The following is a 21,415-nucleotide window of genomic DNA, read 5'->3' on the forward strand; positions in this document are numbered from 1 at the left end:
TATATACACATTTATATAATGGGATTTTATTCAGCCACAAAAAGAATGAAATTTTGTCATTTGCAGGTAAATGGATGGAACTGGAGAGCATCATCTTAAGTGAAGTTAGCCAGGTTCAGAAGACCAAAAGCCACGTTTTCTCTTGTATGTGGAATAGACCTAATATGCAATATTATTCTCTTGTATGTGTATAGACCTAAATGTAGCAATATTATGAAAACCAGGTCATGCTAAGGGAGGTCGCATATGAGAGATGGAAGGTAAAAGAAGGAAGTTAAGAAGGTGAATATGGTTTATGTACTTTCTATACAAGAATGAATATAGAATTTTTAAACCTGTTGAAGCCACCATAAAAGGGGGACTAAGGTAGAAAGAAGAAAAATAGAGGAGATGAACCACTTTGGGTTATAATACATATATACATGGAAATGTCAAAAGGAAACTCCCTGTGTAGCTATCTTAAACAAGCAAAATTGTCATTTTTGTTATTTAGAAAGTTGGAAAAAAGGAGGCAGAGTAGGTCCTGCCTGGGTGGGGGGAGTTGATACCAGTGGGAGAGTGAATATAGTGCAAATATGGTGTACACATGTATGTAATTTGAAAAATGATGCCTGTTGAAACTATTCCAGGAATTGGCATAGGGAGGGATAAAGGAGAATGGTAAAGGGGGTGAATTCAAGTATGATATATTTGATATATTGTAAGAACTTTTGTAAATACCACAATGTATCCCCATCCAACATAATAAGAAAAAAAGAATTGAACTCTGGCTTCACTGAGGATGATGTGTTTAACCTTTGGCAAATTACTTATTCTCTTAGAGACTCTTCTTAGCCCATGCTTAGGATACTAGAAAAAGAGGGAAATCAAAACCAAAGCAACCAAATTAAATAACAAGAAAGCTTCACTTACCATGAACTTATCTTGGACATCACGATGAAATCATCTAGACAGAATATATATTAATTTAATAATACCATACATTTAACATCACTAAAAGTATCTTCTGGTTTGAATTAAATATGGAGGTTGCCATCATCTTCACATTTTTTGATTATGTCCAGATCATATCTTTATCATAGGGCTGTGTAGAACTAAAACAAGATCTTGACCATAGAACACAGAGCAAGCCATGGATACACTTAAATTTTTTCTTCTCCTTTCTTCTTTATCTTTAAAATTTTGGGCAAAACAAAATAAAAATCAAGGTCATAAAAATGAAAGGGGGACTATTAGGGATGTGGAAGAGAGTGCATAGTGGGGGATAAGAAAGAGTAATAGAAGAGGTGTACATGGTCAACATAATTATATACATGTATGAAAATGTCATACTATGTGCAATTTCATATATGTAAATAGAAAACTTTTGGTATAATACTTTTTGCCTCTATTAATTCAGGAATTTTGAATTTTAAGGGACAATATTAATCAAAGTTGAAATTAGTGCTGGTAGTGTCTTCCCTCATTTCTCAAGATAATTTTTATGTGACAAGCAGTACATGAGTACCTGGATCATCTGTTAGTGAGTGTTTCTGGGCATGAAAAGTTGAGGTACTATGAAATCTCTTAATTCTTGTCAGTGGAGAACAAAGGGAATGTATCATCTGTGTAATATACATTTCCAAGTATCAAGGTAACCTGATATGCCAAGTATTCAGATTTTGAGAAATGAGACTTAAGTGTATTTATGTACAATAGTCTCCTTCCATCAGTATATAAAGAAAGGACACAAACCATCATTTGTAGGATAAAACCCAAGGGAGACACATATAGATGAAAAGCCAGTTTTATAATTAATCCTTCCCGTTTTTCCATATTTCACCATGCCATCTGACACACTCAAGCTAACCATTCTCTTGTACATTCCCATATTCATCCTTCAGTTTATCATCTAACTCACTAGTTGGCTTCACCAATTTGTCTTTAGCCTGTAATATTGTCATCACACCTGAGGATGCATACCTGGGTCTTTTTTGTTCTTTTTATCTTTAAGGAACTCATTTCTGTTTGGTATTAAGATAGACCATTACTCATGTTTACAAATGACTCTAATCAATAAACACTGTCACTGCCATCTTTGTATTATATCTGAATGTTTCACGAGATATTTAGAAGATGTGCTAGGGACCATCTGAGGCTCTATTTAGATAAGAATGTCACAGCTTAGCCTAGTCTACTTTAAACATGCAGAGAAGAATGTTTTCATTAGCCTACAATTGGGGAAATCATCTAACACAAGGCTTATTTTATAATAAAGGATTGAATATCTCATGTAATTTGTTGGATATTGTACTAAAAGTGGGCATTAGAATGGTCATATGGGTATGCTTTTTCATCACTGTAAAATTTAAAAGTTGTAAGTGAAACCATTGTAAGTCAGGGGCCATCTATAAACTCCAAGGTATCTATCCTCTACATGTGCAAGGAAAATGCACATACACACATATACACTTATTCACCAAAAGACATATAAGAATATTCATATTCCTTGCATCCAATGTGTATTTGGAATCATGAATGTCAGGTAATGTTGTTTCAGTTGAGAACATATTTAGTAAACACTGTACAGAAGCTCTATGTTTCCTATGATCATGAATAGAGGTGGTGTAGTAGCCACCACTATAGTTTATGTTATTTACATTTTTATAAGCATATTATAAAACAAATATTATTTTTAATAGCCTAAAACTGGAAATTTCTTAAACATTATCAATAATAGAATGGATAAGCAAATGGATAGTATACCCAAATAATTAAATATGAAATAACAATAAAAATGAATGGATAACAATTATAAGAATTAAGGATGAGTCTTACAAATATTGACTTATGAACATTATGAAGCCAAAACAAAGATAGGCATAAGAGAATGGGGAATAGCTTCTATAAAATTCCATTTATATAATATTCAGAAGATTAAAATAAATCTGTGCTGTATATGAAAGGTAGTGATTATCCTTGTGGGTTGTAGGTTGAAGGCAGCACATTTGGTTCTGCTGAGGTGCCATTAAATCTGGTTCTGGATATACATTCTATTTTGTAACAAAAAGAATTACTGATTGTGCATTGTGTACACTTTTCTGAATGCATATTTATGTCAATAAAATTTCTTTAAAAACCCTAAACATATGCTAGATCCTCAAGAAAACAAGTATGGCACTATTTGGGCTCCCATTTGGAACTCTTCCTCCTGAATTTCCAAAGAAACTTGACGGCTTTCAGAGTACACAAGTAGGGAGCAAGAGGAAGATGAACACACCTTGTAAACAGGTAGGAAATGCCTTTTTGATAAGAATAGTATATGGGTCAATTCTAGAAGTGGAGTCTGTGTAAACATTTAGTCTTACACAGACCAAAGTATGATATTCTCTCATCATTAACCCAAGTGAAATTTTCAGCTGGACTCCTGGTATTCATTTTAACAACTATTTCCTCAGAACCTCTGGGATCCCAGCTTTTGTGTCTAGGCATAGCAGATGTAATCACTAAGCTCCAGTATTTACACTGTTATCAGACAGCATTGACACAGGATTTAGGATCCCTTCTCTCCAAGGGGTACAACTGGCTGCTGCTCCTGGTTGTTGGGCTGACCCTATAGACAGAAGGCAAGGAGAAGTTTGTGGGATTTGTCACCTATAGGGCCTGGCCAGGTATTGAACACTCCTTTCCACTAAAACAGTCCCAAGGCAGAGTCAGAAGAAGGCCAAGAGAGGATGTGGCCCCATTTTGGATCTCTGAGAAAATGCCTTACACTAAGACAGGTCTGTAATATTTAAAATGCCCTTTAAGCAACTCCATCATGATCAGGATGTGGGTAGGGAGAACCCTAGCCCCAATCCATGGGCTTTAGGAACTATGGCAGGGAAGAAATTTTGTTTATAAAGAAGACCCCAGAGGCACATGCTGAAGTGATTTCTGTTCCCCAGGGCAGACAACACTCCCTCCAACCCTTTCCATTCCTTAACCCTTTCCACCTGCAATCCCTCACTAGACTTGGACTATTCCTGCAGGAGACCCAGAGAGATCAGCACTAAGACTTCCTACAAGTAGCCATTAGATATCTGGATTAAAGGAAAGGCCAAGAATATAGTGGACTGAGAATAAGGTGTGTGTATTGGATAGTGGTGGTGATCACAGGACACACTGGTGGGGAAACATTTCAAAGCAAGAGTGGGTATAGATGAGTGGGATGGCTGGAGACTGAATTTAGAAGAAAAGGAAAAGGTGAGAACAGGGGGAATAATTTCTATCAGAGAGAACTGAGAGAGGAAATGAAAGTGATGGAGGATGCTCTGAGTTTAAGAGAAAACAAAGAAGGGAAAAAAAGTGCCACTTATGGGGGCACTCTAGAGGAAGTCTATGCCCCATTCCTTTCTTATGAATCCAGAAACTAGGCCCACTGTCCTGGATCTCTGCCTTCAAAGGCTGTCAGATGCTGGGCCCTTCACTTCCCAGAGATGCCATGTTTGACACCCCTCCTGTCTCTGCTCTTCTGTCTGCCCATCCTGAGACCCCAGATCCTAAGTCGCAAGCCTGAGCTAAAGAGGCTTGAGAGGACCTGTTAGTGGTGGGAACTCAAGGACTTAGATGGTTATTTTATTTGGATTTCTTTTTCCTACCTTTTGACATTCTTCTTTCTACCACCAAATCATCCAAACAGGAAATGTGGGGCTGGGGCAACAGGTTGAGGGGAGGTAGCCTGGTCACAGACAGGAAAGAGATGAAACTCATGCCTTATGATCACTCTTTGCTGCCATGTTCTCTTCTCTCCTCCACACAGTCTCTCTTGACTGAGAGGATATTTTATCCTCTGCAGTAGTGACTCTGGAAGACAAATGGGGCCTTTTCTTCTGAGTTCGCTATAGTCTCACTTACTGAATTGGGAAACATACAGACAGACACACATTTCTCCAGGCTCAAAACCCCTTCCTCATAATTGGGGATGTAGCCACACCCATTACATACTTCCTCCTTCTCTGCTATCTCTTAGTAGAGACATTAATTTTTTTCTAGAAAAGTTTGCTTAAGGAAGGGGCATTTTGGAGAAGGATGATATAAAAATCAGGGCTATCAGAGGGAGTAGGAGTTTGTTCATTCCATGCACAGAAAGTTCCAGAAACTTTGATGTTGTCAAACATTTCTACATGAGAATATAGACAGAAGGTGTCTCAGGTCTGTGAAGGTCAGTGATATGGAGGTCCAGAGAGCTATACTAGTACCCAGGAGCACTTCTGTCTTTCAAAACCAGGAGTTCCTTCATTGTAGGGAGGTGACATCCCATTGGGCAGAGAGCAGTTCTGTAGATAGCCTCTACCACTACAGTGACTGCTATGAGGAGTTACAGAAGATATTCTTGACTTGAGTGTTTAGATGTAAAAGTGGGTAGGGCATTCCAGGCAGGGGATAACACGTGCAATGTCAAAGACATATCGACATTAATCATGTTTAGAGTTCTCAAGTATTTTGAGTTTAAGATACCAGGACTGAATGGGGCAGAGTGAGGCAAAATTATTTTTAGGGAGCCCTTTTGCAAACCATGAAAGATATAATAATAGAGATATGACCACAGGCAACAGCCTAGAGATAGAGAAGAAAACAAAACAAGTCACATAAAGTTGGCAGAAACATGTTTTGGTTGATTCAGAGGAGTTCTAGCCATATATGAGGAGTCTGCTTCACTGGAGGGAATCATAAAGGAATCTAGGGAGAGACTATTGATGTTGAAGATTATTTGACACTGACTTTCAGTGATCTCCCTACTAAAGCCTGAGACAGAGTTTGTGGCTGAGCGAGGGCACCAATAGGGAAAGGGTGACAGTGTCAAGAAAGATCCTTCAATAGTCAATGGATTCTAGTCATCCCATCTTCAGGGGACATAGGGTCAGAGGGGCTGCATTTTTTCCTTCATCATTGAAACCAGGACTGAAGAAGGGCCTCACAGGCTCAGCAAATGAGCATTCAGAGAAGGTGTAGATAAGGGAGCCATGGTCAGTGATGTTGTAGAAGGAGACAATGCCAGCCTCATAGTCCAGGAAAATCCCAACTTGACATGGAGGCACCTGAAGGTAGAGGGGAGTCTGGGGGCAGGTGCCAGCCTCATATTTTTCTTTTTTCCACAACCAAATTGTCCAGAAGCCACTGTCAGGACTGAGCAAAAAATGTCCCTTCCTCTGCACAGAGTTTCTACAAACCCCCAGGTCCCAGGATGCCTTTCCTGTCACATCTACCTCCCAGTAAAGTTTTCCACAATTGAAGCTCTGGGCACCCAAGACCATGGGGTAATTATCAAATCTCTCTTCATTTTTAGGAACTTTCTGCTGGGTGTCTCCAAGCCTCACTTGTCTCCGATCCTTTGAAAGGATGAGCCATGGGTTGGCTGTGTCTCCATCCAGAGTGATGTACACTGCAGAAAGAGGACCACAGTTAGGTGTGTGTGTGTGTGTGTGTGTAGTGTCTGGGGGGCACTAATCATGTGTCTATACTGGGAGGATTCATGTAAACTCCAGGGTGAAGGTGAGGGGTGAACCTGAATCTCACTACATGAGGAAAAGATCCCCGGACAACTCTGTCCCTTGCCGTGATCTTCCTATCTCTGCCCGCCCCCCAACTTACTCCAACCTGACACCTCTCCCCCATGATGCCCTCCATGACCCAATGATCCACTCTATTCTCTCTGATCTCAGGATCCACTCTACACTGTCATCATCCCCTTCGACTCTAGCCCCATAACTTCTAGAAGTCACCTCACCTCCATACGTCCTCAGCATCTTCTTCATTCCTGGCACATGGAATGCACTTTTCAGGTCTGGGGAGGCAATGTCCAGCTTCTTCAGGTTCCAAGATTCAATCCTGGGGGACAAAGAGTTTTAGACTTCTCTCTCCCACCCTTAATTCCTACATGGACCCTAATGATCTCCTTTGTGGAGGACTCTGATAATTTAATTCAACACAAATTTACAAATACCTATTGCATTCAACTGTCCAGGTGAAAGGCAAAAACTGTAGGATTTAGTTTTTATTCAGGACTTCCTGGTTCCCTGAACATCAGCAACAATGTGAACAGTCTGTATCTCTTCTCCAAGTTTCAGGTCACCACACAAGTGCATCCTATTTCATTTTATAGGCCAGGCATCTGATATAGGGTATTATTTCTATAAGGAATTTTAAGGCCTCTTGCGTATGCCGTGGGTCTTACTCATGATTTATTTTGAGAAGTTTCTAATTGGTTAGATTCTATTTAAAAAAGGAGTCCCAGCAGGCTGTAGACCCAGAATTTTCTAGATTTCCCTGTTGAAGTTTTACTGGGTGAAGATGTTACTATCCAATTACTTTAGCAATTCACCAGTTTCTCCAAACAACTTTTAAAGAGGACCAGAACAATTTTTATAGAGGATCTGGTCTTTGGGGCATGGAGTAAACTTCAGTGCATGTATTTCTATAAGCAACTCTTTTTATAGGCATACATACTTCTTTCTGCTTCTTTTCCTAACACAGAAAACATCTTCTTACCTTTCCAGGACAATTCTCACCTCCTGAGGAGAAAAGAGACACAGGGTAAGTTCTGGAGTTTCTGGTGTGCCACTGAAATTTCAGTTCTGTGGTACCACCTTGTGATCTTCAGGGCTCTGCTCACTGCATTTCTCTGAGCCAAGGTCCAAAAGGTGATCTGTCCAGCTTGTAGCACGAAGGATGTGTAGAAGCTCATAGGGTAATCAGAAACCCAGTGTGGGTGTGAATTTACGGCAAGGGAAGTTCTGAATCAGTTTAAATACTAATTCAGAAAAAAATTAGAAAGACCAGATTCTTATGGGGAGGAAGAAAGAAGAAGGGTAGAGGAGGGCAAATAGTCCAGCCTGGGTGAAGCCCAGAGATAGTCACAAAGAGAGAATGGACAAAGTAGGGAGACCAGAAACAGCTCCCTCTCACTTCTGGGGTTGAGTTGTTTGGAGAAAGAAGGGTTGGTTGGTTAAAGCTCTGTCCTGTGCTGTGGTTAATGTTGCCCCTTCCTGTATATGATGTTAAGCCAACTGAGAACATCATTTTTCAGAGTAGGGAGGCCTTACATGGGGAACTGGAAGGCTCCTAGGCCCAGTCAAAGGGACATCAGAAACCTCAGTTCAGTGTCAGGCAAAAGAGTCTACCAAGCTAAACTGATAGTTTTTTTTTTTTTTCATAAACCAGAAAGAAATGTCTTTATAAATTGACTGAGGGACAATGAAAAGACATGGAAAAAGAAGCAGAGAATGTTAGAGCAGAAGAAATTTCTGAGATCATGTAGTCCACAGTTCCCCAAATGAGGCTGAATCACTGGTGGATGTAAGATGATTTCAAGTAGAATGTACACTGATGCTTTTTAAAGAAGTTATGCACATATTTTAATCTTAACTCTATCTCATACTACGTGGACGAACTTGGGCAAGTCATTTAGCTTTAATCTCCCACTAAGTCTCTAAACATTTCTGCTCATTAGCTTTCTCATGTATAAAATGAGATAAAGTAGCACCCACCTGAAGCCTGGCAAGTGCTAGTTAAAAATTTATAGTTATGAGCTGGGCATGGTGGCTCAAGCCTGAAATCCTAGCTACTTGGGAGGCAGAGATCAGGAGAATCACAGTTAGAGGCCAACCTGGGCACAAAAGTTCAGAGGGTCTCATGTCAACCAATAAAAAGCTGGGTGTGGTGGTATGCCTGTCATCCCAGCTACATGGGAAACATAAATAGGAGGATTGTGGTCCAGGCTGGCCTGGGCATAAAAAAATAACTAAGCAAAAAAAGAGATGGGGGTGTGGCTCAATTGGTAAAGTACCTGACTAGCAAGTTCAAAGCCCTGAGTTCAAATCCCCAGTACCACCCAACAAATTTCAGTCATGATTATTTTTATAAAATAAATTAGAAAAAATAAGTAATACCAATACATAATTTATTGCCTAGTATTGCTTTGGAAAAAGTTTCTTTTAAAATTAAACTTATTCAGGGAAAAAAGTGAGCCAATTAAAAAGAAATAAAACATAAAATGATTTAGGTAGTTCATAGAACTAGCAGAAAGTGTAAAGATTTTGCATCTGCTGAGTGCCAGTGGCTCACACCTGTAATCCTAGTTACTCAGGAGGAAGAGATCAGGAGGATTGTGGTTCGAAGCCAGCCTGGGAAAATAGCTTTCTCTCAAAAAAACTCATCACAAAAAAGGGTTGGTAGAGTGGCTCAGGATATAGGCCCTGAGTTTGAACCCCAGTACCACAAAAAAGAAAAAAAAAAAAAAGATGTTAGGGGAACTTTTGTTATTTAGTCCACTTTCTCATTTCACAAATGGAGAAACTGTACCTAAGGAAAGGAAAATGGCATAACCAATTTCCAAACCTATAGTTATGGAGAAAATTGGTGACCGGGCTGGAACTACTGACTCTTGATTTTCAGTTTAATCTTTTTAGCTGTGCGTATTAAAACATTCACCTAAGAGCTATGGTGATTTTCTCATTCATTTTTCACAAAATCCTTTGTTACAAAATTCATTTTTTTGTAATGAAAGTGGTAGTAAAGTCTATTAGGAAAGAAATACACTTTCAGCAGACTGAAAGCCAGTTGTCTCTAGCTAGAACAAAAACAATTATTTTTATCCCGGCACCAGTTTTTAATGCTTATAGTGTTAAGTCCCTCCCCAGGTCACAAGGCTAGGGTAGGTCTACAGATTTACAAAACACAAAGTATAAAATCCACTTGCTGTATGAGAAACCTGATATTCAGAAAGATTAAGCGGCTTTCTCGAGGTCCCACACCTGGTACACGTAAGAGTAAGCACTTACCAGGGATGTTAATTCTGTCAATAACTGCAGAATATTCCTTCCTTAAATCTATATCCTTTTATGTCTTGAAGGCACACCACTCATGGACCCGAATTTCAGTTTGTTTAAGAATATTCTAAAGACTAGGATTCTGTTAGCTCTAAGAGTGGCTCTAGAGAGCTCTGGCTTTTCCTGTTACTCCTAGAACCTCTCTCCCAGTCTTACCTGCAGCATCTCCAGTGCTGAGCCCCGATTCCTCCACTCCAGCTCTGAGATCAGCTCCTGAAGGACCTGATTTTGCTGGGCCAGCTCGGCCTCTCTCTCTCCCCAAATTTTCAGCTGTTCCCACTCATCCTTCTCCAGCTTTTGCAGCTGCCTCTGTTCTTCTTTGGCCAGGAAGTTTTTCTGCTGCTCAAATTCTGCATGAATCCTCAATTTGTGTGTCTCAACCTTCCTCTGTGGTGATAGGAGAAAAAGAGAGGTAGTTTTTAATCAAAATTTTCTAATGTTTGAGAATAGAGGTGTTTCTGTCTCCTACAGATTCATTGACCTGGTTATGTCTGGGAATAAACACATACAACATCTAATTTTTCCAGGGAGGTGGTGAGTGAGTGTGTCAAGTTTCTGGGACTAAGGGGGAATAGCAGGGATGGGGGACACATTGTCTCTGGCCTACAACCACAGCTATGTCAACCAATGGCACCAGAAGATAGTTTTCTCCACCTTTCTTCCAAAACTTAGTCACCACCCAAATGAGTCCCTTTCTTTCTGTCTCAGTGAGTTAGAGAGTTAAAACCGGTTCCCACTCCCAATGACTTCACAAAAACTGACTCACAATACCATCCCTAAGTCCTAGGGAAATGGTGGTTTCCTCTATTGAGGGTCACCTGATGACAGAGGATGACCCTGTTTGCCTCCACAGCCTGACTCAGCCTTCCTTAATTCCAAATCTTCCTTTTCTGGGATCTGTTGGCTGTGAGTTCCTTCCATTCCTATCCCAAATGTACCCCACCTCTACTAGCAAATCACTAGCATGGAACAGGCATTACTTTTTCATTTTACTTTGGACTGAGGTCAAGCAACTCTCTAGTCAGACTGGTTTTCCTACCTCAGCCCTTGTTGGATCCCTACAGTTTGTTCCTCACAGCCTTTATCATTTCCTAAAAGGTCTAGCAACTGGGCTTCTTTCCTGAGACACCTCTGACCCACTGTAGTACTGATGTTATCATCCCTTGAGACTGGGCTCAGAGTAGTAGGGAGCTTTAAAGAATAGCTTGATCCTCTTAGCATCTTCTCCAATGAGTCTTGATCTTTGTGCACGATTGGGAGCTCTTTTTTGAGCCTGAATATTTTTTAAATTCCCCTCTATCTGGACCGAAAGAGTGGGTAGTTCTTGGAGAGTTAGATATATACCAACTCTATCATTCCTCAGATAGACATAACTATGGTTAAGTGTTTCTTGAGTCCAAGACTCTAGACCCTGCCCAGGCTTCTGACACTTGCCTTCCAATCTGCTCTCTGCATTTCAAGATCTACTTCCAACTTCTCAGCCAACTCCTGCTCTTTTCTCAGTTTTCCTAATGCCCCTTGGAGCTTCTCCTGCAGAGAAAGAGAGCAGGTTAATCACCAGCCAGATCAAGAAGTAGGGGGGAGGGGCGGCATGGATTGGGGAACAATCATACTGGTTCTTAGAAAAAGCCTTAGTACAGGGAAGAAGGGAGGATTAGCATCTGATTGGAGTAGGAATTCTGTGTAAGAGCAGACTTTGGAAAAAGCCCAGTATGTTTTATGGAATAGAGGTACACTACTGGGGTAGCAAGATGGGGCATTACTCATTTCTAATTAACCAGGAGGCCATGAGGACACATGATCCTTGCAGCATTTCCTGCTGCCTCTGATCCTGAGGAATGAGAAGGTTATGTTTAACCTTCAATTTCCTCTTAGATAGGGAAGGGAGTATTTCTCCTTTCCCCAACTCTAGAGGTGACTCTCTCCCATCCCTTGCTGTGGGGGAGAAAGCACTTATCAGGGCCCACCTTCTTTATATCTGTCTTTGTGGTAAGGCCTCACCTGGTACACCTGAGCAGCCTCCTCAATAGGGATCATGGTGTGGTCGCGGTGTTTCTTGGATTGGACGCACACCCAGCAAAGGATCTGCCCATCTTTCTCACAGAACAAGTGAAGTCTCTCTCCATGCACCACGCACTGTTCCTGCTGTGTTCCCTTCTTGGCATCCTGGCCTATTTGTCTAAGGTTTTCCACCATATTGGCTAGGTGCCGATTGGGCCTGAGGTTCTTGAGCAGAAAGGGTTTCCGGCACACAGGACACATGCTGCCCCCATCTTTCCCAACCTCAGAGATACATTCCTGGCAAAAGCTATGACCACAGTCGATGCTCACAGGCTCCACCATAGGATCCAGGCACACAGAACAGGTGACTTCCTCCCACATCTTTGCCAGGGGCATTTCTGAGGCCATAGAGGTGATGTGTGTCTGTGAAGCAGCACTGTGAAGACCTAGAGGTATGGGGAGAGAAGAAAGCAGGAGAGGGTGAGAAGTCTTGTTTCAGAAAAACAAAATGAGCTGGGTGTGGTGGAGTATGCTTGTAATCCCAGAAGTGGGAGGTTGAGGCAGAAGGATTGTGAGTTAAGAGCCCAGCATGGGCTACGTAGTGAGACCCTGTGCCAAAAAACCAAAAACCAAACCAAACCAACAAAACAACAAACAATACAACACAACAAAACAAAACCAACTAAATAAAATAAAAACAAAACTAAATGCAAAGGAAAACATATGGGAAAATAAAATGGCAGGGTTAAAACATAAGAAGGCAAGAATTCAACCAAAAAAAAACAAGAATCTGTCTTTCATAGTCTGGCCCATTGATTTAGTCAGAGAGAAGGGGGAAACTGAGTCTCCAGAAAAGGCAGAGAAAATTGGCCAGAACCTCAGAGATGAAGTTGTTGACAATTCTTAAATCCTTCCAGCCTGCTCATTTTCCATCCATCTTCTCCCATCTTGTGCCACCAAGCTTCCATGTTGTGGAGATACTAATCATAATAACAGGGACTATTTCCCATGTACTTTCCATGTTTCAGAGAGGTACTACAGTTTTGCAGGAGTCAGGAATATGTAGTCATGAGCTGCATACAACATTTTGGTTAATGATGTACTGGATATGTAATGGTGGAGCAATAGGCTATGCCTTATAGCCTGGGTGTGTAGTAGGCTAGACCACCTAAGTTTGTGAAAATACACTCCATGCTGTTTGTACAAACATGAAACCACCTAAGAGCATATTTCTCAGCCTGTATTCCTGTTTTTAAGGGATGCATAACTTCTTATGTATACGTATATGTGTGTATATATATATGTGTGTGTGTGTGTGTGTATTTTTATCCTGACATATTCTCATATATAAAACATGTGTATAATAGATATGTACCCATGTAGGTGTGTATGAACACATGTATGTATAAATACACATATGTGTACACATATATGTCTATATGTAGTGAGCACTCCCTGGGCTGTTTTAGAGTGAGCTGCTCCAAACTTAGTATATGTCTCAACTTCCTCAAATCTTGAATTCACATTAATTTCTAGTTGAATATCCTAAACAGCAGGCCCTCACCGCCAGCAGGGGACTTTGGGGGTCAGGAGTTTCACTGGACTCTCGAGTCACCCTCTGCGCCAGGTTAGGGTCCTGGTTTTCCCACTTTCACCAGCCCCCTTGGCCCAGCACCAGAGCAGCTTGACAGAGCCCCTTCCAGACAACTGCCTCCAAAGTCACATTCAGAGCCAGCCTCCTCCCAGGCAGACAGGCTAGAGTGGGAGAGCGCTGGCCTGGGTTGAGCGAGCCCTGCTTGAGAGAAGGCTCCAGTGGGACGGGGGGAAGGCTCTAAGGCAGTGACTGGCGGGAAGGGGCTCCTCAAATCTGGGGCAGGGGAAAGAGGTCCGTGGGGAGGGTGGAGTACCTTGCTCTAGCGGCTTCACTTACCTTTCCACCGCCGCTCCTTCTTTCACTTTCAATTTCCTTTCAGCCGCTGTAAGTCTGAAAGGGAGGGAGGAGCAATGGGAGGAGCGGGGAGGAGAGAGGCGGAGAGTGAAGAGGCCCAGAGCGAAGGAGCAGCGCGGATGCCGAGGTGTCAGAAGCTCGGGACCCGGGAGAACTCAGCAGCAAGGCATCCTGGATGCGCGCTCCCTGCCATGTCCTCGTTACCTAACTTTACAAAGCATAATCCTAAAATGGAATAGTCGGTGCTGGTTTCTTTGGCTCTGGTCTTCAGCCCACACCTAGACTCTGCTTCTGGGAGCTGCTTAAGAACCTGGGTGCAGAGAAGAGTACCGGCGCTCCCCTTGCGGGTGACCTGCTCTCCACTTGCAGAAAGGAATTCCTGTTTACCTTACTGATAGTCCTTTAAAACCTAGGGGTGAGAAATTTATTCTCCAAGACCACAAGGTGGATGTCATACCAATGAGTGCTAAGAAGGGAATTGATATTTGAGTGCCTACTGTATACTTATCACCGGTCTTAGAATGTTCTCAGGTTACATTATCATCATTCATTGTGAAAAGATAAATAGAACATAAAAGTTACAATTATTATTATTATTATTTGTGGTACTGGGGTTTGAACTCAAACCCCAAACTCAGGATCTACACCTTGAGTCACCAGTGTTTTTTTTTTTTTCTTGTGATGGAGTTTTTTGAGATAGGGTCTGGAGAACTATTTGCCCAGGTTGGCTTCAAACTGCAATCCTCCTGATCTCTGCCTCCTGAGTAGCCAAGATTATAGGCGTGAGCCACCGAAGCCAGGCCAATTTTACTATTTTTAAGAGTACATTCACATTGCTGTGCAACCATCCCATCATCCATCTCCAAACTATTTTATCATCCTAAACTGACATTCTGCACCCATTAAACACTAAATGTACCCATTTCTGCTCCTCCTCGAGTCCCTGGCAATCACGATTCTACTTCCTGTTTCTATGATTGACTGCTCTGGATGCCTCATATAAATGGAATCATAACTCTTGTAACTGGTTATTTCAAAATCCATATGAGCTGCTGATTTTAATCAGGTTTAGAATTTATGGAACAACGCCCTCAATCATCATAGGTAGGGCCTTAGTTCATTTCGGTTGTTATAATAGAATACCGTGGCTTAGGTAATTTATGGTTGTGGGGAACGGGAAATCCAAGGGCTTGCTCTCTTCTTCAAGCATAGTGCCTCCTTACTGCATCCTACACGGTGGAGGGCAGGGCTCCCTCGAGACCCTTTGATAAGGGCTCAAATCTCATGCCTCAGTTCTTTACACTATCACCGTGGTCTCCACATGAGAATATTCAGACCCTAGCAGGTGGAGTTTCTAAGCTGGTGCTATACCTGAACCTGCTGCAGGCCATCCTACTTTCCACTTGTTTCTGGCTAATGGGACATAAATGTGAGATGAATAAATTCCACAGGGTGATCCCATTATGAGGATTCTTTAATTATAAGATTAGCTTGTTGGCTTCAAGTGATTTTTTTTGAGATACCTCAATGGTGTGAGTCTACAATGGTGGTACTGAAAGAAATAATGCAGGAGGGAAAACAGATCTGTTTCTGGAATATTGCCTATTTTGTGAGGACCAATAGCTGTTTCTTTAATGTAACTAACATGTCACTAGAAGACTCTAGATTCTCCTAGATATAGTAAAAAAAATAGCATTTTATATTGGTGCCCAGAAAAAGAGGGATAGAGGCTCACGTAAGCTCTATAGCATGTGAATTTCCTCTTTCTAAGGCTTATCTGTTTACCACACTGATAAGGACACTCCTACATGAGACCAGTGAGCAAGCAACCCGAGCTGGTACAGAGGCTAATCAGCAACCACAGGATGGGTCATCTAGTTTGCCTGATCACTGAGCATCTCCTCTGTATTGGATGCATTCTTGTGGGTATTTACATGGACAAACATATTTTCACAGTCTGTATCCTTTTCTAGAGGTTCAAAACATACTCTAAGCATAATACTTTGTCACCAGTCTTTCAACCTTATTTTATTTTTTTAAGCATCTCACCACAGACGAGCCTGTTTCCTTGATCAGGTAGCAGTTTATATACACTCATATAGCGAACTCCCCTTCCAGGCAAAGTGAACTAACACTTGCTTTTGAAGCCCTGTTGATTGGGAAGATTTTTCTTCATTTTCTTTCAGGATGCTCTGGATGAATGCTAATCTTGTGCATCATGTCATATTCTCTTGAGCCCCTCTTTATTATCTTAATCAGCTTTCCAACAATTCTGGGTCATCACTCTATGTGTCCACTTTTGAATTCGGATGAAACATACTGCAAGGTATGGGATCTAGATTTTTGAGCATCATTATGGGTCAAATTACATAAGCAAAAAGTGCAGGAAGTATGATGATTAATTTGGTTGTCAGCTTGGCTGGATTGAGGGATGTCTAAAGAATTCTGGGTGTGTCTGTAAGGGTGTTTCCAGAGAAGATTGGTGATTGGGTTAGTGAACTGAGTGAGTGAGGAAAGACTTGCCCTGAATGTGGGTGGCACTATCCAATAGGCTGGGGGTCTGGATAGAATGAAATGCCCAAAGTGGGAAAATAACTTGCTCATGTTATTCCTTCCCTAGTGGGTACATTTTCCTGCTGCTGCCAATTGTGGACATCAGACTCCAGTCTCTTCAACCTTTGACTCGCACAAGCATCTCTCCAGAAGGCTTTGGGGTCATTGGTCTGTCTCTGAGGTCTTAGACTGAGCAGCTACTAGTTTCCTTGGCTCCTCAGCCTGAAGATGGCCATTGTGGGACTATTCAGTTTCTATGATCATGTGAACCAATCTAATAAATCCTTTGTTATAACTATGTATGCTTTATTGATTCTCTTTCTCTGGAAAACCCTCACTAATACAGAAGCTAGCTTCCCATGGAATGAACATTGACTAACGAGAAATGAGAGACAGGAAAGAGTGTTCTCCCCTCCATCCTCTCTTTCTCTCTCTGAGGCAAAGTGGCCCAGGCTGGCCTTGAACTCACAATACTTCTGTGTCTGCTAGGATTATTGGCATGCACTTCCATATTCAGCTCTTCCTTTTCTCCTCCCTCTATGGACTACTTCAATGACTTTAAGATATTGTTCTTCCTTACAGTCTTCTGATGAACAAGCTTACTGGCTAAGCAATCTGTTGTGTCAAGGAAACTCATTGTGAATCCTTACCCAGTGTAAAAATGAATTATATTGTATTATTTTGCATTTTTCCTCATCTCACTTCCCTTTCACCCAGCTCTGATTGCCTGTTTTTTCCCTCACACCCTCATTGCCTTCCAAACAAAGTATTACTAGTTTTATCTTACCTCAAGCTCATCTAGAGAATCTGGTCAACTTCTCTCTAATATTTGCATTGCCTAAGTCCAGTTGACAATCAGATTATAAGAAAACCTGAAAATCTAGCATGTGGTATTAACTCTTGCAATGAGGAGAAGAGTAGAGAAAAGAAATGGATCTGAGAGCACATAGGTTAATGAGTCAATAATTTATAAATATATATCATCTCATTTAAACATCTTCCAGTAATATTAGCATTTCAGTTTTATAGAATGGAAATTGATAAAATTGTCCTAAGGCTACTTGATAAAAATATTAATGATAATGCTGTCAAGGCTTTTATTCTATATATTTGAGGACAACTCATCTCAAAGTCCCAATGCCAAACCATACCCCCTTACATAAAGCTTTCCCTATTTCTCTCTTACCTGCCATTCAGTTTTGAATACATACATGGTTTGTTATCTTCTAGGTCCGTAAAATACTTGAGATTGGATTGGTACCTGAATACTGTCTAGATAAAACAAATAAATAAAGGAACTCCAATTCTGTGAACTATCTCAAAAACTACTGGATAATGTAAATTTTAGAATGAGCAGAATGGGGGTACATAGAGTCAATTTTGCATTGTACCTGTCTACTTCCATTTACCATTTTCACTTCTATCCCAGATTTGAGACACAGTTGGTTCTCAACACATTTGTTAATTTTTTTTCTTTGGTAGTGGTGTAAGGTTTGAACTCAGGGACTTGTGCTTGTCAGTCAAGTACTCTACATTTGAGCAATGCCTCCATCCCACACTTGTTAGTTTTAAGGCCAAGAAATGATCCTAGAGTGAGCTTCAAAAGAAGCTAAAGAAAAGATTTCATCAGAGAGATATATTTCAGTAAAACACAGACATGAATCCCTTAAAAATTATTTCCTTAATGTAGAACTTCATAAGAATGTGCAAAATCTCTAACTTAAATTTCAGTACATGGAAATAGGGTGTGTAATAGTTAAGGGAAGTCTTATATTGGTGTGCAGTCCATAGAGGACAGTGGATTGGTTTCCAGGTTGGAAGAACTATTGAGTGATCTCAGGTACTGTTAATGCCATCAAGCAGGCCAAATAAGAAAATATCCCATTTTCCAATCTCTAGGACACATTGGGCTTGCAGTGAAGTGGAGAGAAGTTACAACATCTGTAGCATAGCACAACACCTCTACATTGTCTTCCTTTTCATGCTGGAAAGAGAAGGGGATGGCTGAAGGTGGTGAATTAAAACCTCTAACTTTCTATAAAATATTTATTAAGTACTTTAAAAGGCTCTCAAATTCAAGAAAACCAGGAAAGGACTGAGGAACTGTCACAGATTAAAGGAGACTAAAGGGGCATAATGACTAAATGCAATGTGATACACTGGATTGGATCCAGGAACAAGAAAATAGAATTAGTGGAAAAGCTGCTGAAACCCAAATAAAGTCTGAATTTTAGTTAACGGTAAGAGACCAGTACTAATCCCTTAGTTCTGACAAGTGTACCATGATTATATAAGATGTTAACATTAAGGAAACTGGGAAAAAGATATAGAGAAACTCTACACTGTCTTTGCAAATTTTCCGTGAACCTAAAATTATTTCAAAGAAAAAAATTTTTAAAAATTACCAACAAACTCTGACTGTGAATGATAGGGGAAAGTTAGTGGATGTGATAGGTATAGAGGAGTCCAGACAGATTTCCAAAGCAAGTCCTTTTTTTTAAAATTTTTATTTTATTCATATGTGCATACATTGTTTTGGTCATTTCTCCCCGCTTCCCCCCGCCACCTCCCTTACCCCTCCAACTCCCTCCCTTACCCCCCTTACCCCTCACTACCAGGCAGAAACTACTTTGCCCTTATCTCTAATTTTGTTGAAGAGAGAGTATAAGCACTAATAGGAAGGAACAAGAGTTTTTGCTAGTTGAGATAAGAATAGCTATGCAGGGAGTTGACATGGATTGATTTCCTTTACATGTGTGTTACCTTCTAAGTTAATTCTTCTCGAACTAACCTTTTCTCTAGTTCCTGGTCCCCTTCTCCTATTGGCCTCAGTTGCTTTAAAGTATCTGCTTTAGTTTCTCTGTGTTGAGGACAACAAATGCTATCTAGTTTTTTGGGTGTCTTACATATTCTGATACCTTCCTTGTGTGTTCTCGCTTTATCATGTGATCAAATTCCAAGTCCCTTGTTGTGTTTGCCCTTGATCTAATGTCCACATATGAGGGAGAACATATGATTTTTGGTTTTTTGGGCCAGGCTAACCTCACTCAGAATGATGTTCTCCAATTCCATCCATTTACCAGCGAATGATAACATTTCGTTCTTCTTCATGGCTGCATAAAATTCCATTTTGTATAAATACCACATTTTCTTAATCCATTCGTCAGTACTGGGGCATCTTGGTTGTTTCCATAACTTGGCTATTGCAATAAACATGGGTGTGCAGGTGCCTCTGGAGTAACCTGGGTCACTGGAGTAACCTGTGTCACAGTCTTTTGGGTATATCCCCAAGAGTGGTATTGCTGGATCGTATGGTAGATCAATGTTTAGATTTTTAAGAAGCCTCCAAATTTTTTTCCAGAGTGGTTGTACTAGTTTACATTCCCACCAACAGTGTAAGAGGGTTCCTTTTTCCCCACATCCTCGCCAACACCTGTTGTTGGTGGTGTTGCTGATGATGGCTATTCTAACAGGGGTGAGGTGGAATCTTAGTGTGGTTTTAATTTGCATTTCCTTTATTGCTAGAGATGGTGAGCATTTTTTCATGTGTTTTTTGGTCATTTGAATTTCTTCTTTTGAGAAAGTTCTGTTTAGTTCCCTTGCCCATTTCTTTATTGGTTCATTAATTTTGGGAGAATTTAGTTTTTTTTAGTTCCCTATATATTCTGGTTATCAATCCTTTGTCTGATGTGTAGCTGGCAAATATTTTCTCCCACTCTGTGGGTGTTCTCTTCAGTTTAGAGACCATTTCTTTTGTTGAGAGAAGCTTTTTAGTTCTATGAAGTCCCATTTATCTCTTAGTTGCTGTGCTGCTGGGGTTCCATTGAGAAAGTTCTTGCATATACCTATTAATTCCAGAGTATTTCCTACTTTTTCCTGTACCAACTTTAGAGTTTGTGGTCTGATATTAAGGTCCTTGATCCATTTTGAGTTAATACTGGTATAGAGTGATAAACATGGATCTAGTTCCAGTTTTTTGCAGACTGCTGACCAGTTTTCCCAGCAGTTTTTGATGAAGAGGCTGTCTTTTCTCCATTGTATATTTTTTAGCACATTTGTCAAAGACAAGTTGGTTATAATTGTGTGGCTTCATATCCGGGTCCTCTATTCTGTTCCATGTCTGGTCTCCATGTCTGTTTTTGTGCCAGTACCATGCTGTTTTTATTGTTATTGCTTTGTAATATTGTTTGAAGTCAGGTATCCTGATACCTCCAGCGTTGTTCTTTTTACTGAGTATTGCCTTGGCTATTCGTGGCCTCTTGTGTTTCCATATAAATTTAATGGTAGATTTTTTAATCTCTTTGATGAATGTCATTGGCATTTTGATGGGAATTGCATTAAACATATAGATTACTTTTGGGATTCTACCAATCCATGAGCATGGGAGATCTCTCCACTTTCTATAGTCTTCCTCAATTTCTTTCTTTAGAAGTTTATAGTTTTCCTTGTAGAGGTCGTTCACATCTTTTGTTAGGTTTACACCTAGGTATTTGATTTTTTTTGAGGCTATTGTAAAGGGAATTGTTTTCATACATTCTTTCTCAGTTTGTTCATTATTAGTGTATAGAAATGCTAATGGTTTTTCTATGTTGATTTTATATCCTGCTACCTTGCTATAGCTATTGATGGTGTCTAGGAGCTTTTGAGTAGAGTTTCTTTGGTCTTTAAGGTATAGGATCATATCGTCTGTAAATAGGGATATTTTGACAGTTTCTTTACCTGTTGTATTCCTTTTATTCCTTCATCTTGCCTAATTGCTCTTGCTAAGAATTCCAGTACTGTGTTGAATAGGAGTGGAGATAGTGTGCAGCCTTGTCTAGTTCCTGATTTTAGAAGAAATGGTTTCAGTTTTTCACGTTAAGTATAATGCTGGCTGTAGGTTTGTCATATATAGCTTTTATGATGTTGAGGTAGTTTCCTTCTATTCCTAGTTTTCTAAGAGCTTTTATCATGAAATGGTGTTGGATCTTATCAAAGGGTTTTTCTGCATCTATTGAGATGATCAAGTGGTTTTTGTCTTTGCTTCTGTTAATGTGGTTTATTACGTTTATTGATTTTCGTATGT

At 40.5% G+C, this 21,415-nt stretch overlaps 1 protein-coding gene and 1 long non-coding RNA gene across 2 annotated transcripts; one reads left to right on the plus strand and one right to left on the minus strand.

Moving 5' to 3' along the window:
* The first annotated feature begins 65 nt into the window (after positions 1-65).
* On the plus strand, positions 66-7,558 carry LOC141425844 (uncharacterized). Its single transcript, XR_012451001.1, has 4 exons — positions 66-144; positions 3,136-3,270; positions 6,308-6,427; positions 7,518-7,558. It is a non-coding gene; the product is annotated as an uncharacterized lncRNA (long non-coding RNA).
* Trim21 (tripartite motif containing 21) lies at positions 5,611-13,927 on the minus strand. The gene is made up of 7 exons (XM_020181659.2): positions 13,780-13,927; positions 11,850-12,295; positions 11,283-11,378; positions 10,005-10,235; positions 7,510-7,532; positions 6,749-6,849; positions 5,611-6,403 (listed from the first exon to the last, which is right to left on the minus strand). The coding sequence occupies exons 2-7, from the start codon at positions 12,255-12,257 to the stop codon at positions 5,856-5,858; spliced, it is 1,407 nt and encodes a 468-aa protein (XP_020037248.2). The 5' UTR covers positions 12,258-12,295; positions 13,780-13,927; the 3' UTR covers positions 5,611-5,855.
* Positions 13,928-21,415: the final 7,488 nt, after the last annotated feature.

This window comes from Castor canadensis, chromosome 1, assembly GCF_047511655.1.
Source record: "Castor canadensis chromosome 1, mCasCan1.hap1v2, whole genome shotgun sequence".
Taxonomy (NCBI): domain Eukaryota; kingdom Metazoa; phylum Chordata; class Mammalia; order Rodentia; family Castoridae; genus Castor; species Castor canadensis.